At 48.3% G+C, this 16,823-nt stretch overlaps 1 protein-coding gene across 5 annotated transcripts in view; it reads right to left on the bottom strand.

Moving 5' to 3' along the window:
• Window positions 1-16,823, bottom strand: part of LOC112870333 (mediator of RNA polymerase II transcription subunit 15) — a 69,732-nt gene that overhangs the window by 18,904 nt on the left and 34,005 nt on the right. For 3 of the 5 annotated variants that reach the window (XM_086682295.1, XM_025933488.2, XM_086682293.1), the window contains exons 3-6: window positions 13,531-13,582; window positions 11,747-11,776; window positions 10,038-10,250; window positions 1,086-1,324 (exon numbers count right to left, since the gene is read on the bottom strand). In XM_086682295.1, coding sequence (XP_086538421.1) covers window positions 1,086-1,324; window positions 10,038-10,250; window positions 11,747-11,776; window positions 13,531-13,582 — 534 coding nt within the window. Of the gene's footprint in view, window positions 1-1,085; window positions 1,325-10,037; window positions 10,251-11,746; window positions 11,777-13,530; window positions 13,583-13,810; window positions 14,540-16,823 lie in introns of those variants that run through there. The other 2 variants (XM_086682292.1, XM_086682294.1) reach the window with 2 other exon arrangements.

Genomic DNA, 16,823 nt, shown 5'->3' with positions numbered 1-16,823 from the left:
ATCCCATCTGCCTCTGGGCCCTGTGTCAGCCTTGCCCCCAGGAAGCCTGCCTGGGCTGCTCTCACAGGACACCGAGGACACACCCAAGTGTGTGCCTGTGCCCTGGTCACCAGACACCAGCTGCACCTGAGCCTAAGAGAACGAAGGTTCAAGGGAAGTATCCAGAGGGTTTAGGAAGGGTAACAGAGGTGTGGCCCCATCGACGCTGGGATAAATGCTCGGGTGGCTGCAAATCCCTGAGGCCTCTCCAGTGATGCTTGTCTGGTCACTAGAGTGGGAAACTGTACAAGCCTTGGGAAGATGGCCAGTGTATGCTTTTCAGGATGAGGAGAAAAAGTGAGGCTGAGGGAAAAGTTGGCTCCGGGGAAGGGGGCCTCCAAGACCCAGGAGGGTGGCCACTGGGAAATGGAGGCAGCAAGCCAAGGCCTGGGGAGGGTGGGAAAGTGGAGAGATCCGCTCAGGCCTTCCCTCCCTCAACCAAGAGCAGACCTGACGTTAGATGCTTAATACGTCTAGATGCTGCCTGCCAACAACGGGAGGAAGAAAACAGTTTCTTTATAAGCAGGGCTTCTAATGTGACACTGCCACCCCCCACCCCCCCACCCCCCCGCAGAGAAATGAAGCTTGATTAGAGCTGCGTCCAGGCACCAAAACACTCAAGAGACAAAACAGGAGGCATGCAAGTACTCAAAAGAAACACGCTCACAGGACGGCTCAGGCATTCCTGCATTGTGGAGTGTTCTTCTCACTTCTTGCTTCAGTTAACTCTTACATGAATCGCTTGCACCCAGAAGCCTCCACAGATCTAGCCCTCCACCCCCGGCACGCAGTAGGCTCGCGGCCAGACGCCAAGCCCAACAGAGAGGACCTCCTTGTGCGATCCCGGCACCCTCCTAACAAGTTGGGGCCTATCCCTCCTCCCTGCTCCAGGCCCTGCGGGGAGCCCCCAGACAGAGGAGGAAGCCCGGGCACCAGGCATCAGAAGGATCTGCAGCTGCCTCTGGGCCCCCGCACCCAGCACTGTGGCTGGCGCACATCCAGGGCTCAAGGACCACGGGAAGAGGCTGAGAACGGGCACCTAGTACCTGCTGCTGGTTTTGATGATGCAGTTTAATCAGGTGTTGCTGCTGCTGCTGCTGGAGCTGCTGCTGCTGCTGCTGTACCACCGCCTGGAACTGCTGCTGCATGGCATTCTGCTGGGCCTGGAACTGCTGCTGTTGCTGTTGCTGCTGCTGCTGTTGCTGCTGCTGCTGCAGCGCCACCTGCTGCTGCTGGAACTGCTGCTGCTGCTGCTGCAGCGCCACCTGCTGGAGCTGCAGCTGGGCTGGAGGCAGAGTGGTGAATCAGGCGGGGCACGCGGGGGAGGCCAGGGCGGGGGAGGCCAGGGCAGAGGCCGCTGTTATCACAGCTCTGCGGACAGGGAAGGCGGGGAGACGGCCCGCTGCGCCCACAGCCGCTGGAGCTGAACACTCCATTTGGGAAAGACAGACAGATGTGACGGGCAGCATTTGTGTTGATTACGGACCTTCTTAGGAATTTCTGTACAATAATAGAGGAAAGAAAAGGGCCAACAAGCCCAGCCTCTGGCAACCACTGAGCTACTTTCTGTCTCTATGGAGGTGCCTATTCTGGACATTTCTTATCAATGGAATCTCACAGTATGTGATCTTTTGTGACTGGATTCTTTTGTTGAGGGTAATATTTACAAGGTTCACCCATGTTGCATGAGTGTTTCATTTCTTTTTATTGCCAAATAGTATTCCATGGTATGGATTTCCTACATGTTGTTTATCCACCAGCTGATAGGCATTGCTTCTGCCTTTTGGTGGTTATGAGTCATGCTGATATGAACAAACATCTACAAGATTTTCTGTGGTGCAGTTTCTTTTAGGGAGATGAAAATGTTCTAAAATGGACTGTGGTGATGGTTGCACAACTCTGTGAATATACTTAAAGATCACTGAATATTGCACTTTAGATGGGTGAACCATAAATATGTGAATTATATATCAATGAAGTTTTCTTTTTTTTTTTTTTAATGTTTATTTTTGAGAGACAGTGCAGTGCAGGTGGGGTAGTGGCAGAAAGAAGGAGACAGAGGATCTGACGCAGGCTCTGCACTAAAAGCAGAGAGCCCGATGCAGGGCTTGAACTACAAAAGGTGAGTTCATGACCCAAGCCGAAGTTGGATGCTTAAGCGACTGAGCCACCCAGGCACCCCAATGAAGTTGTTATTTAAAAAATAAATAAATAGAAATAATCCAGAGAGACCCTTTGTATGCTTTGCCCAGTTTCCCTGATGGTACCATTTTGGAAAATTATAACATAACACAGTCAGGATGCATTTTCATTTGTGTGGGTGTGTACATTAAATTCTACACAATTTCCTCACCAGGATAGAGTCAGTCACCATCGAAGTCAAGATACTGAACAGTTCCAACACCACAGGGATCCCTTGTGATGCCACCCCCTTCAGCACCCCTGGCAACCACTAAGGTGTCCTCTATTTCTAATATTCTGTCATTTCAAAAATGTTATGTAAGTGGGGGCTATACAGGATAACTGGCTTTTTCATTCAACATAATTCCCCGAAGATCATCCTGGATGTAACGCATATCATTACTGCTTTCCTTTTTACTGCCAAGTCGTATTCCATGGTATACCTATCTCTGTTCAACCATTCATACCATAAAGGACATTTGGGAGTGACTGCTACCATGTACATTTGTGTACAGGTTTTTGCGGGAAGGTAAGTTTTCACGTCTCTGGGATAGATGCCCAAGAGCGTGACTGCAGAGTTGGATGTTTAATTTTTATTATTAATCTTTTTAAGTTTATTTACCTATTTTGAGAGAAAGAGTGGGGGAGAGGCAGAGAGTGAGGGAGAGAGAATCCCAAGCAGGCTCCACCCTGCCAGTATGGAGCCCGACGCAGGGCTCGGTCTCCCGAATTGTGAGATCATGACCTGAGCTGAAACCAAGAGTCAGACGCTCAACCGACTGAGCCACCTAAGGCACCCCTGTACATTTAACTTTTAAAGAAGCTATATCATTTTACATCCCCACTAGCAATGTATGAGTGATCCAGTTTCTTCTCATCCTTGCCAGCATTTCAGAGTGTTATTTTAGCCATTTTACTGGTATACAATTTTTTTAATCTTTTTGTTATAACTTTTTTTTTTTTTAAAGATGTATTTAAGTAATGTCTCAGTCCAACGGTGGGACTCAAACTCGTGACCCTGAGATCAAGAGTTGCATGCTACACTGACTGAGCTAGCCGGGTGCCCCCACAGATGTCCAATTCTTTTTGGTTTGATGTATATCCAGCAATACTGTGGGAGTGTAGAGTGAGGCTTGCTTTATGGTTTATTCTTACAGCTGTACCACTGCCTTTCATTTACATTCAATCTCACATTTCCTATCTTTCAGCAGGAAAGTTTTGTCCATTCACATTTATTGTGATCACTTGTATTTCTCAACTTATTTGTGTCTGTCTTCCCTTTTTTAAGCTTCTTTCCCTCTATTTTTGTTTTCCAGATTTACTGAAGTATAACTGACAAAGTTTTTTTCCTTTTCTGAAATATATACATTTTCAAAGATTTTTTTTTTTTAACGTTTATTTATTTTTGAGAGAGAGAGAGAGAGACAGAGCATGAACGGGGGAGGGTCAGAGAGAGGGAGACACAGAATCTGAAACAGGCTCCACGCTCTGAGCTGTCAGCACAGAGCCCGACGCGGGGCTCGAACTCACGGACCGCGAGATCATGACCTGAGCCGAAGTCGGCCGCTTAACCGACTGAGCCACCCAGGCGTCCCTCAAAGATTTTATTTTTAAGTAATCTCTGCACCCAACGCTGGGCTTGAACCCACAACCCCAAGATTAAGAGTCACATACTCCACCAACTGAGCCAGCCAGGCAGCCCCTGAATTATATTTTTGTTGGATGGTTGGAGCTGAATTTTACATGTTGTTTGGATTTTTACCTTTTTCTTACTCAATTTTTTTCCCACTGGTTTGGAATGTATACTGTTTCAGCAATTCCTTTTTTTTTTTTTTTTTTAAGTTTATTTTGAGACAGAGAGTGTGGGGAAGAGGCATAGAGAGAGGGAGAGAGAGAATCCCAAGCAGGCTCCATGCTGTCAGCACAGAGTCTGATGTGGGGCTTGATCTCATGAACTATGAGATCATGACCTGAGCTGAAATCAAGAGCTGGATGCTAAACCAACAGAGCCACCACGGTGCCCCTCTTTTTCCTTTTTTTCAAGCAATTATTTTTTCAATTTCATCAGGCATACTTAACTTACCATACTTAACTCCAAACTTAAAATTTATCCATATTTTTAACTTCTTTCCCAAATACAAGAACCTTAGAACCCTGCTTGGGATTTTCTCTTTCTCCCTCTCTCTCCCTCCCCACCTCCCCTACATGCACACAAGCTCTTTCTCTCTCAAAAACAAAACAAAATTCTCTCTCCCTCTGCCCCTCTCCCCTACTCGTGAGCGCTCTCTCGCGCGTGTGCTCTCTTTCTCAAAAGTAAAATAAAAGTAGGTTTCACAGGTACTGATAGACCTGGTATTTATCCTCAATACACCTCCTGACTTCCATTTAGTATGGTCCTTGTTTATCTTTTTACACCCACACAGCACACTTCTATTAAGAAGCAGAACAGGGGTGCCTGGGTGGCTTAGTCAGTTAAACATTTGACTCTGGATCTCAGCTCAGATCTTGATCTTAGGGTTGTGAGTTTAAACCCTGTGTTGGGCTCCATGCTGGACGTGAAGCCTACTTTAAAAAAGGGGGGCAGGGGGAGGCAGGCCAGAATAATGACTAGAGGTACAGCCTCTGAGCCGGACTGCCTGGACTCAAATACCAACTCTGTCACTGCTCTGTGCCTCAGTTTCCTTAGCTGTGGAAAAGAGACAACAATAGTACCTACACTGAACGAAGAATTAAAAATCTGTTCTAGGTAAAACCCTCCAAACAGTGCTTGGAATGCAGCAAGTCTGTATGGAGTTAGCTGGAAGCATTATTATTTTAGACAAGTGATTTTTGTTTACACCAAGGATTCTCAACCTTGTTTCTCCCAACATTTTGGGATAGACAATTCTATGTTGTGGGGGGCTGTCCTCCGCACGAGAGGTTTAACAGCATTTGTAGCCTCTATGCTACGTGGTCGGAGTGCGCCCGCAGTTGTGACATCCAAAATGTCTCCAAACATTGCCAAATAGCCTCCAGGGTACAAAACGGATGAGAATCACTGGTTTAGATTCACACACGCTTGCTACCTTATATGAAAAAAAAGTCTGTTCTCCCATTTTACACCTGGCATCACAAGAAAGATGGTATGAGAGTTAAGAGGAAATGGTGAACAAATAAAAAACCTTTCAGTGAAGGTCTCTTGAGCTTTGTTTATCTAAAATGTCTGCTTCCCCCCCAGTCATTGGGAGTTTTGCTGGCATACAACTGTGGTCAGCAGCTCTATCCCCAGGGCTCTAACAACTTCCTACTTTCTTCATGACACCATCACCAAGTGCTCTGAGTCTACGTCTTGCTCCTTTCTAGAAACTGGCTATTTCTAACATACTCTTCTGGCCTATGGTGTTTGTGGCTTTCCCCAAGCAGGCTAAGGCATGGATGCCTTATTTAACCTGCATAGGACTGCAGGACTTTTCCAGCTACCATCTCTCCTCATATACTGGTTGGCTTCTGTTCTCTCTCCATCTGGTCCTTTTATTAGTTGTTAAACTCTGATTTTATCCTCTGCATTTCTTACCCTCCTATTTTCTTAGTACTTTTTAAATGTTTATTTATTTTTAAGATAGAAAGAGAGAGGAGACAGAGGATCTGAAGTGGCTGAAGTCAGGCACTCAACCGACTGAGGAACCCAGGTGCCCCACACCGTCCTATTTTTTTTCTTTCTTTCTTTCTTTCTTTTCTTTTTTTTTTTTTTTTTAACGTTTATTTATTTTTGAGACAGAGAGAGACAGAGCATGAACGGGGGAGGGGCAGAGAGAGAGGGAGACACAGAATCGGAAACAGGCTCCAGGCTCAGAGCCATCAGCCCAGAGCCCGACGCGGGGCTCAAACTCACAGACCATGAGATCGTGACCTGAGCTGAAGTCGGACGCTTAACCGACTGCGCCACCCAGGCGCCCCTCTTTTATTTATTTAAATAAATGCTTATTCATTTTTGAGAGAGAGAGAGAGAGAGAGAGAGAGAGAGAGAAAGTACATGTGAGTGGGGGGAAGGGCAGAGGGGGGGCACAGAGGACCCAAAGCAACCTCTGCATTGACAGCAGTGAGCCTGATGTGGGGCTCGAACTTATGAACTGTGAGATCATGGGTTGAGCTTAAGTTAGACACTCAACCAACTGAGCCACCCAGACGCCCCATTACCCTCCTATTTTTTATTTCCTCTTCTCTGGGCTATATTCTAGGTAATTTCTTCAAATGTTGTCTCTAGTTCACAAATTCTTTCTTCAATTGTATCTAATCTGCTGCTCAGGAGCACCTGGGTGGCTCAGTCTGTTAAGCATCTGACTCTTGATTTCAGCTCAGGTCATGATCTCATGGTTCAGTTCGTGGGATCAAGCCCCACACAAAACAGAGCCTGCTTGGGATTCTCTCTTTGTGTCCCTCCCCTGCACATGTGTGCACTCCCTCTCTCCCTCTCTCTCTCAAAATAAATACATACATACATACACACACACACACACAAACTTTAAAAAAAATCTGCTATTCATTCATCTCTACCTTCTCATTTCAATAATTTCATTTTTTAATTTTTAAAATGTTTTTATTTATTTTTGAGAGAGAAAGAGAGATACAGAGAGCGAGTGGGGGAGGAGCAGAGAGAGAGGGAAACACAGAATCCGAAGCAGGTTCCAATGCAGGGCTTCAACTCACGAACCACGAGATCATGACCTGGGCCTAAGTCAGGCGCCTAACCAACTGAGCCACCCAGGCGCCCCTCAATAATTTTACTTTTGTTTCTACAACTTCTACTTGGTTCCTTTTCAAAAATTTTTTTAATGTTTATTTATTTTTGAGAGAGAGAGTGTGTGTATGAGCCGGGGAAGAGGCAGAGAGAGGGAGACACAGAATCCAAAGCAGGCTCCAGGCTCTGAGCTGCCAGCACAGAGCCCAACCCGGGGCTCAAACTCACAAGCCACAAAATCATGACCTGAGCCCAAGTCAGACACTTAACCGACTGAGCCACCCAGGCACCCCTACTTGGTTCCTTTTCAAAGCTGCCTCATCACTCCACCAGGTATCCCAGTGCTTGTTCAGTTGGAATTCCATCCTTTATTTCTTTAATCAGGCCAAGCCCATAGTTAACAATTATTATGTGTGTGGTCCCTGAGCATCTCCAACATCTGTTTATTGTTTCTGTTCCTCCTCATAGTATCTCTTCTTCCTTTCAGGCTTGCTGGTCTTTATTTGTGGTGCTCAATGCTTGATCTGCAATTGCCACAGGCCTAAACTGGGAGCATTCTCCAATCTGCCCTTGTTCCTGGGGGAACTAGGGATGCCAAGGGCTCTGGCACAAATCCCACTACTCAGAGGGATGCGAGGCTTGCTTTCCCCAATCTTGCAGTGGGCCAAGACATGGCTGGGCAAAGAACTTCCCCTACCTTCTGCTGGCCCAACAATCCAAAATGCATCTAGGATCTAGTTGTCTAGAAGGACGAGGGTTCCTCAGCATCCAGTCTGTCAGACAGAAATAGGACTCATTTTTAAAGCTGGTTTTACACGTATATGATATAAAATTCACTGAGGAACAAAAATGTACAGAGTGAAAAGTCTGTCTCCCTTCTAATGCTGTACTCAAGCCCCCAGCCTCACCTACAGTCAGCAGTTTGTTTCCATGACTAATTCAGGTCACGTGGAGACTATCACAGCGTGTTCTGGACTATCCTTTGAGAATCCTTGCAAAATCTCTGACCCAGGCCCTGTCCTGAAGCTGCCTTAACCACACAGTGCCATTTGGAGAAACTGTGAGAAAGGAATTAACAAATGTCCATTGGGCCACAACACCTATTTCGCGTAGACCAGGCAGACAAGAGGTCCAAGGCAGAGGGAGAGGGATGCTGACAGGCAGCAACAGGACATGAAAGTAGAGAACTCACATCACATCAACCCACATGAAAGACCAGGTCCCTCTGAAGCTGAAAACAGGATGTGGGCCAAGGTCAGACTGGGGAGGGTGTGGGCAGGATACCCAAACTTTGCCAGTGAACTGACAAAGTCTTAGGAGTGAAACTGCAAGGCAAATAATGGTAGCATTCTAAACTCCTACACTTTAAAAATGATTTTTTATTATAAAATGTAAGCTGTGATAAAAAGAAATCAACCACTCTGTAACATAAAAAGGAGTCAGAACCAGTACTTCTCCTGAGAATCCTTCCAGAAGCCGCCCCATGTACGTACCAGGTATGCTGACAAGACAAGAGGGGACACGGAAGCTGGAGAAGAAGAATCAAGCAAAGAGCTAAGAGTCAGATGGCAAGGTGTCAATAAGGGGAACAGAACAATGATCCAAGAAAGAAGGGGATGTCTGGGGATGGAAGGTTCCAGTCCAAGAGTGGGCAGAATGAGCCTCCACGTGGCATCTGTGAAGAGCAAAGTGATGCTCGTACAGGAAACTTGAACAAAGAATGGGGGTGCTCGGGTCAGGCAGCCTGGGCTCGACCCCAGCTCTAGTGGGCAAAGCAGAAGCAGGGACACTGCCTTCTTTGAGGGTTACTATGAGTGATGCATGAGAAAAATACATCGACACATCACAACCTGTACATGAATCAGGGTCACAGAAGCTTTATTTGCAACAGCCAAACCTGGAAACAACCTGAACACCCTTCAAGGGTGAATGGATAAGCAACCCGTGGTACACCCAGTCCATGGAATACAATTCAGCAATGAACAGGAACGACTTACTGAGGCAACTTGGGAGAATCTCAAAGGCATTATGCTGAGGGGAAAAAAGTCAGTCTCAAAATGTCAAACATTGTGCGATTCCATCGATGTAACACTTGCGAAGTGACATAACTATAGAGATAGGGAACAGATCAGCGGTTGCCAGGGCTTGAAGTTGGAGGAAGGGTGTGATTATTAAGAGATAACACAACAGCTTGCTACTGGTGATGGAACAGCCTTGCATGCTGACCCTGGTAGTGATATCACACATGATAAAGTCTCATAGAACTACACGCACGTAAGCTCGCGGGCAAGAATGCATGTAAAAACTGGAGATGTCAGAAAAAAGGCCACCTGAGTTAGCAGCATTGTCCCAAGATTCATTTCTCGGTTTTGACAATGTACTAAGATGTCAGCATTGGGGAAGCTGGGTGAAGGGCACACAGGCACTCTCTGTATCATTCTGCAACTTCCTATGATTCTTAGACTATTTCAAAAATAAAAAAGGAAAAAATTAACAAAGCACTTTGCAGTACTGAAGTACACTCTGCATACTGAATTACTGGTTATGAAAATCAAACATCCAACAAGACAGGCCCTGGAAAGAGGAGGGAGACCCGTGCTACGCACCCATTCCCAGCTGGAGTAGCTGCATGGAGGGGACAAGGGGCTGTGTTCTGTAGAGAAGCGCCAGGAGGGCAAGGCACATCCTTCAGGGAAGGAGGGCAAGGGCAACACTGGAAGGGATGGCTCTTGAGATGGAGGTCTTCTGGGGGTTGTGGGGTGCCGAAAGCACCACTTTGTGGCTGAGAACAGCCTGAGACATAACTGTGTCTATTTCAGCTACAAAACACAATCCCCCCGGATGGAGTCCCAGACCACCCCGATCTCTTCTGAGTCCTCCACTCCTGCCCAGGGGTAGGAGGAGGGCCTCAGTGTCACTTAACCCTTTTGATAGTCTGAAAAAGTTTTGGAACTTTTTCTCTCCATACACAACAAAGATAAAAAGACAGCTACTTGGGGAGTTTCTCCACTCTTTCCTCAATACCATCCTAAGCAAAGGGATAAAAATGTACACCGCCTGCAAAGAAGGTGGCAGATTCTCTGAGAAGCACAGTACTCACTCTGTGGAGCTGCTGTAGACACAACAGCCATGCCGTGGGGGGCCATCCCCGAGGTGCCAGGGGGCGGCTGCCCTGAGAGGGGCATCGGCTGCCCCATGGTGCCAAGGCCACCCATCCCGCCCAGGGATTGTCCTGGGCCCCGAGAAGGCATGCCGATTCCAGCTGCTCCCGCAGCAGGCCCACCAGTCAGGCTCTGTAGTGCATTCATAGGGTCTGTGGGAACAGAAGGGCACAGCGTCTCAGCCAAGTGCCTGCTGAAACGCAAGTCTCCGAAGGTTATGAGGCCTCACAGAGCACACACTTCCTCCCACCTCCAGGCACAACTCCCTCAAAGGCCCAAGCAGTGAAAGGCCAGAGTCCTGGGAGCCTCTAGGCTTCCAACCGCGGAGGGGCCAAAATGTCAGTATCTCTGTCACTGCTCTTGAACAGGGAGCACATCTCAAACCCTAGCCTGGCTTGTGCCAGGGTCCTATCGTTGAGGCATAAACAAGCCCCTTAAGGTATATAGCAGTCCCCACCCCTCCTGGCTGTATACCCCTACGCTGGGTGAGACACAGCTGGGAACTCCAAAGGACAGCAGGCCCTTCTTCACAGTAAGAGCGAGCCTGGGGGCCAGAGAACTGAGGGGGGGCACAGACAGATGTTCTCCCAGGGAGATTACAAGTCTTCTTGCACACCAGAAGCCCACCTCTACTAAGTCTGTGCAGAAACCCCACTAAGGAGTTCTCAGGACACCACACTAAAACAAGCTAAGGTGTGAGGGAGGCGTGCAGGAAGAATCCACAGAGTGCCACCAGGCACAGTGATGCTTGCCAGTAGGCAGGGGACTCAGCTCAGTGAGCAATGCTATGACCTGGAACAAGGAGCCCAGGGCTCTTGTCAGAACAATATAGACTCACAGCAAACAACTACCTACAGACAGGTATGCCCCAGCCAGGTCAGCCTGCGCAGAACTGAATGCTAAAGAACCCTATGCTCTGATGCCAAGAACTTAGACATTCTCCTGGCCTGTGGCCTGTGGGTCTTCATCCCATCTAGCCCTGGGTGGCTGAGAATCACTGCACATGCCAGGAGGGGTAGCCTAGCAGGGAAACAGGGCCCACACAGACAGGTGCAGCCAGCTTGGCTGAGGCAAGCATGGGCACCCAGCATTTACAGCTGTACTGCCTGCAGTAAGACAAATAGCATGCCAGGCTGGCTCCCTTTGTGACAGATCAGAGCTCCGTCGGCCATCATGGATTTGCTAAACCCCTTCACTGGCAGCTCAGTCAGCAAGACCAGGGCTGAAGCAATACAGTTCCCATGAAACTTTGTAACTTAAGGAAGTGAATTCATAGCTATTCTCTAAAAAATATACTACCGATTATTATACTAGATATACCATAATAGTTTTCTTCCAGAGAGCTCAACATTTTAGATAATGTGTCCATTATTGTGTGAGTTTTTAAACATCTTTTTGCTGGACAAAAACAGTATTTGAGTGACATGGGATGGGGAGGTCTCATCTGACTGCAGTCTGCCAGGAAGAGGAAGCATGGAGGAGGGGCGGGTGTGGCTCAAAGTTCTCACGGCCAGCCAGAGTTCTTTCTGTGAATTTTCTCCTCTCATAACAGCTTAACCCAGACCCACGCAGCATCCACAACTGCATTCTTGCTCCCCCAAACCCAAGGTTGGGATAAAACTTTAATTCAAACAAAAAAAACTCTTACCACTGACGGAAGCTTGAGATTTTTTGTTATCTGTATTTAAGAAAACAAAACCAAAAAACAAAGTAAACAAAATTTTATATAACCACATATTTCCACAGTAAGCCAGCTTTGTAGGCATTTGCCCAGAGGTCATTTGCTGAAACTAAACAGAAGATAAGATACCTCAGAGCACACGTGTGTTTGTGTGTGCATGTCTGTATCCACTCCAGGCAGAGCTGACACTCAAGGGGGTCTGAGGGAAGAAGGTACAGAACTGCCCATGGTCAACCTGGGGCCTCAGAGAACTGTCCTCCACCCTCCCCCCCGCCCCCAGTAGAAGCTTGCCCTGGGCCTACTCTGGCCCTCCATCCTTCCCGGGATCAGGGTCTCAGCTGGGGCCCTGAACAACAAACACAAGAACTGTAGGGATCCACAATGGGCCCAGAATGGTGACCAGACCTCCACAACACCTCCTTTTTCAGCCTGCCCTGATGAGGAGGCAGCATCTCCACTTTCTACTATGAGGAAACTGCGTCTGGCCAAGGCTGGCTAAAAGCCCCACCTAGCTGGCCCTAGCACCAGGGGGCAAGCACTGCAACAGGGCTACCCTCTCTGGGTGAGGCAGGAGCCGGCGAGCGGGCCAGGGACACGCCTGGCCCCAGGGCTGTGTGCTGCTACGCCAGGCTGCCTCCCAAACAGGCCAGGCCAGGCCAGGCCAGCCCAGTCCCGACAAGCAGAGCCACTTGCCAGGACAGACCAAGGCATCTCATCCAGACTGCTCATTCCCCAGGCTTCTGGTTCCAACAGCTTGTTCTAAACAACATAGGGCCTTCCCAAACACAGCAAAGAAAGTGGAATCAAGTGAAGTTCATCTGGCCGGCCATTCTGGGAAAAAGTGTGGAAAGAAGCAAAATCTATGGGCCACACAGGGGCTCTGGGGTTCACAACATCTCCTTTTTTTCTGAGATTACTAACACCATAGCCACCTCTACAAGCACGAAGAGAAGCCACTAGACGCGCCAACTGTGTGCTGCAAAGACAAGCTGTGTCAAGAGGAGCCCATCTCCTGTGGTCACACAACTGCAGGCAGGTAGGAGGCGCTGCTGGCTGAAACCTCAGAGCACTGAACCAGCCTGGTTTCCTTTAGAGACTTTAGATACGGTGACCATCCAGGAACAGTAACTGTCCTCCATGCTTAAGCATAACACACAAAAGACCACCAAGACCCCTGAGCCCAGTCTGCAAGGACACACACTTTTAAAGAGCCATGGCTGATGCCAGGCTGGGCTGACAGGACCCTAGCAGGACCCAGGGAAGCAGAGTGGGTGGAAGGCAGCAGGCACCAGGTGACCCTCACCAGGGCAGGGAGCCAGAGGCAAGACTTATGAAGTTCCAGCCTGACAGGAACACACATTTGGGTCAGACCCCCATGGGCCAATAAAGCCAACTCCTAGGGAAGGAAGTTTCTTTTCCAGGGTAAACCTGGCTTCTTTAAGAACTGCCTAGAGACAAAAGCCACAGTCTTTTGAAAAAGAAGATTAAATGGACAAGCAAAAATAGCAGTCCAGACCACTTGGAGGCTAACATTTCCATTATGCCAAAATCAGCATTTTTGAGGTTGAAGCTCTGAAGAGGATGGGAGACGGAATCAAATGCAAAGCAATGTCGAACTTCCCAGAAAGCAGGAGCTTTTTACACAGGCATTCTGCCTCAGGCACTGCGGCCAAGAAAGCCCCCACCACCCCAGGAAAGGGCCAGCCTCTCCTGGCAATCAAAACCACCCAGAAATGTAAAATTTTACTTACGAATGTCTCGAAAATGGATAATAAGCCTGGCCACGAGAGAAAGGTATTCGTCCTAAAAGCAAAAAACAGGAAGCAGTTTAATCCCAGGTGAAGAAGTGAAGTCATGTGACGCCCCTTCCCACCCCCTGCACTGCTGTGTCACTGAGTTGAGAGTTCTTCCTGAAAGGCTGCCGGCTCGCCTGGCTCGGCCTCCTCTGGAATCCATCTCTCAGAGAAGAGCTGACAATGCTCAGCTATGGCAGGCCGACAAAAAGCACAAAGAAAAAGCCAAGAGGGATACCGAGAGGCGTCAAACCACTGCTCCTTCCACTCTGCTGCAAAGGCTCAACGGAGAGGACGGCCAGCCAGCTCAGGCGCCCCTCCTCTCACAGGGGGGACGGCAAGTCCAGAGGGGATGAGGGGCCAGCTTGAGGTCACAAGGCACATCAGCAGTCCACATAGGCAGGCCGCTTTTGTCTTTGCACTATTTGTATCCAAGTACTTTCGCTTTTAATACCCGGCCTGTTGCTCTTTCACTGTTGACGTGCTTGCATGCAAATCTGGCTGTGCGCCCCTGGCTGCACTTTTCAGAGAAGCTGTGTTAATCTGAATTTACTGCACAGGCAAGGGAGAAGGCACAGTGCCACTCAAGGGTGGCAGGTGAAGGCCACTGCCGAGGGCCCGCTTTTTCCCAGCTGCCGGGTTTCTGGAACTGCACAGCAGAGCCTGCCTTCTACTGATTGACCTCTTTGCGACTAAGGACACTCGCTCCCAGGTGTTTTGGGGACATCACTACTGTGAGTTTGTCCTGTGGTCAACAAAGGAATGTCTGAGTTAAATTCTTATTTCAGCGAAGCTGTACCATCCTTCCCCTCCTTGAAATGCCCGTTCCTCTGGCAAGGCAGCCCCAATAAGGCAAAGCCTTCATTCTCCATCCTGCTTGCACGACCCTCCTAAGTCACTGTGACACAGAGAGGCCACTAGACAGCAGGCTGATGGGATGACACCCACACAACCCAGAACCCAGCTGCGCGCAGCACATTGTGGAGGTACTACCCTGGGAACACATGCCAGTGAACTCAGGCACAAGAGTAAACCCACTGTCTTAAGAACACCTTTGGGGAAAAGTGGTCTTAGGTGAATGAAAAAATATAAGCACACTTTCTAAATCTTCATTACTCCTCAACTCACCCCCAAACTTCACCCCACCACTCTTTTTTGGCCAGGGGAATCAGCAGAGGCAAACATGAGGGGAAAAGGCCTGGGGGAAAGGCAAAGTTGGGATAAGAACGTGCAAAGGGGGGCAGGTACAAAGAGAGGGACAGTGAGCCTCTCCTGGAGCATAGGGACATTTAGCGGGTGTTGTCAACATTCCCAATTTCCAACTCCTCCCACCAATTTCCAGTAGGAAAGACAATATGCTGAGGGTAAAGGGTAGAGCCGAGAACTCCTGCCTATGGATCACCCGGTCCTTGAAGGACAGCAGTGTGGTGAGCAGGGAGCAAGGAGGTGGCAGGCCCGAAGGAAGCTCAGGAAGTAAGGCGGCCAAGTACAAGGGGACAAAAATTGGGAGGTTGCCAGGTCAATGTCTGACATCTTTTTAGGGCCTTGGGCCATCTGTTAAATTGGGGATACCTTAAAAGAACTTGCTGAGTTTTCTCTATTTCCATAAAAGATAAAACGAAGGGTGACTGTGTGGCTCAATCGGCTGAATGTCCAACTTTGGCTCTGGTCACGGTCTCGCAGTTTGTGAGTTCGAGTCCTGCACTGGGCTCGTTGCCGTCAGTGCTGAAGCTGCCCACACAGAGCCCACTTCAGATCCTGTCTCCCCTCTCTCCCCGCCCTTCCCCCACCTGTATGCACTCTCACTCTTTCTCTCAAAAATAAGTATTAAAAAAGAAAAGATAAAATGAGGAAGCAGGTTGAAAAAGCAACTAGATACTTTACTCAGACACAAGATACAATAAAAATGGGGCTCAGGAGCATGTCCCCAAAGCCTTGAATACAGAACCAGGTTTGGGTACTCAAAGCCCTACTGCAGTCCCTGGCCCAGAGCTGGATGGCCAGAGTGGTCTGCTCCTGGCTAAGGCCACCCCACTGCCAAGTGAGTAGAGTGGAGGCTCTGGGGACCAGAATAGACCAGCCTGAGAAGGCCTGGGGCGCAGATCTGGCCACCTGACAGTAGACATGGGCACAGAAAGCAGTCACACGGCTGCCAAGAGGTTTTCTTGCAGGTTAAATACATCTCCAAATTTCTCGCAAAGCCAGGCCACCCAGGAACCACTAGGAGTGGAGCGCTGCACATCTGCTGCCAGTGTTCCTCCCTCAGTAGACCCTGGGGTCTGAGACTGCACCGCTCACGTCCCCCAGGGTGGGCTATTTTACTCCCATGGCTCCTAAGTCATAGGTGCTGACTGACCTTCCCCGGCGTGAGAATTCTCAGATTCTACTACTCCCTTCTGCTCCAAAGCACCCCACCTCTCCAGGACTGTTACAGAGAAAGGGCTGAAGAGCGTGTGATGTCCCTTGCATTCGCTCAGTCTTTATGATCTGTCCCGCTCAACATCAAAAATCTAAGTGTCAGGGCTGCACGTGAGGTTGGGTATTACCAGACCAAGGCAGTAACAGCTAATACCCTGGCATTTACGTGGTGCCAGGCACAGCTCTAAACCTTTACATATATCAATGCTTTTAATTCTTCCAACCACCTACTGAGGCAGGTGCGTGGTGTCCGGTTTGCCAAGGAGAAGATAGAAATGTGGGGAGAAAAGCTTTATACAGTTCAAACCCCAGCTTGACCCATGCAAGTCTAGCATGAAGGCCCAAACGACAAGGGTAAAAGATGTCTCCCCAACAGGGATGTGGAGGGAGCAGCAGGAGCAGGGACACACACAGGCTCCATATAAAATTCTAGACACCACACACTACACGCTATACACTACCTTTTGTATAAGACATGGGGAATCTGAATACATACATATGCTTGTATCTGCAAAAAGAAATGTTAGAAGGATAAACCAAAATCGAAGATTAACAGTTACTCCCAGAGGTATCAGGGATTGGGCTGGAAATGAGACTTCACACCTTGTTATATGGTTTTCACACTGGAAGCATGTACATTAAAAAAAAAAAATCAAATTGAAGATAATACCGAACCAAAAGAAAAAGTACAATTCCTAAAAATTCAAAATAAACTGAAACATATGAGTTAACTATCAAGATGGTGTCAAAATCATTCAGTGAAAAGAACCCTTTGAGAGCTCATTTTAAAAAAGAAAAAGCAAACAAAACAAAAAACTGCATGTCCTTAGTGT

This window comes from Puma concolor, chromosome D3 (genome assembly GCF_028749965.1).
Source record: "Puma concolor isolate L17-30 chromosome D3, mPumCon1.1.hap2, whole genome shotgun sequence".
Lineage (NCBI taxonomy): Eukaryota > Metazoa > Chordata > Mammalia > Carnivora > Felidae > Puma > Puma concolor.
The sequence above is the reverse complement of the archived record's forward strand: the minus strand, read 5'-3'. Positions and strand labels throughout refer to the sequence as shown.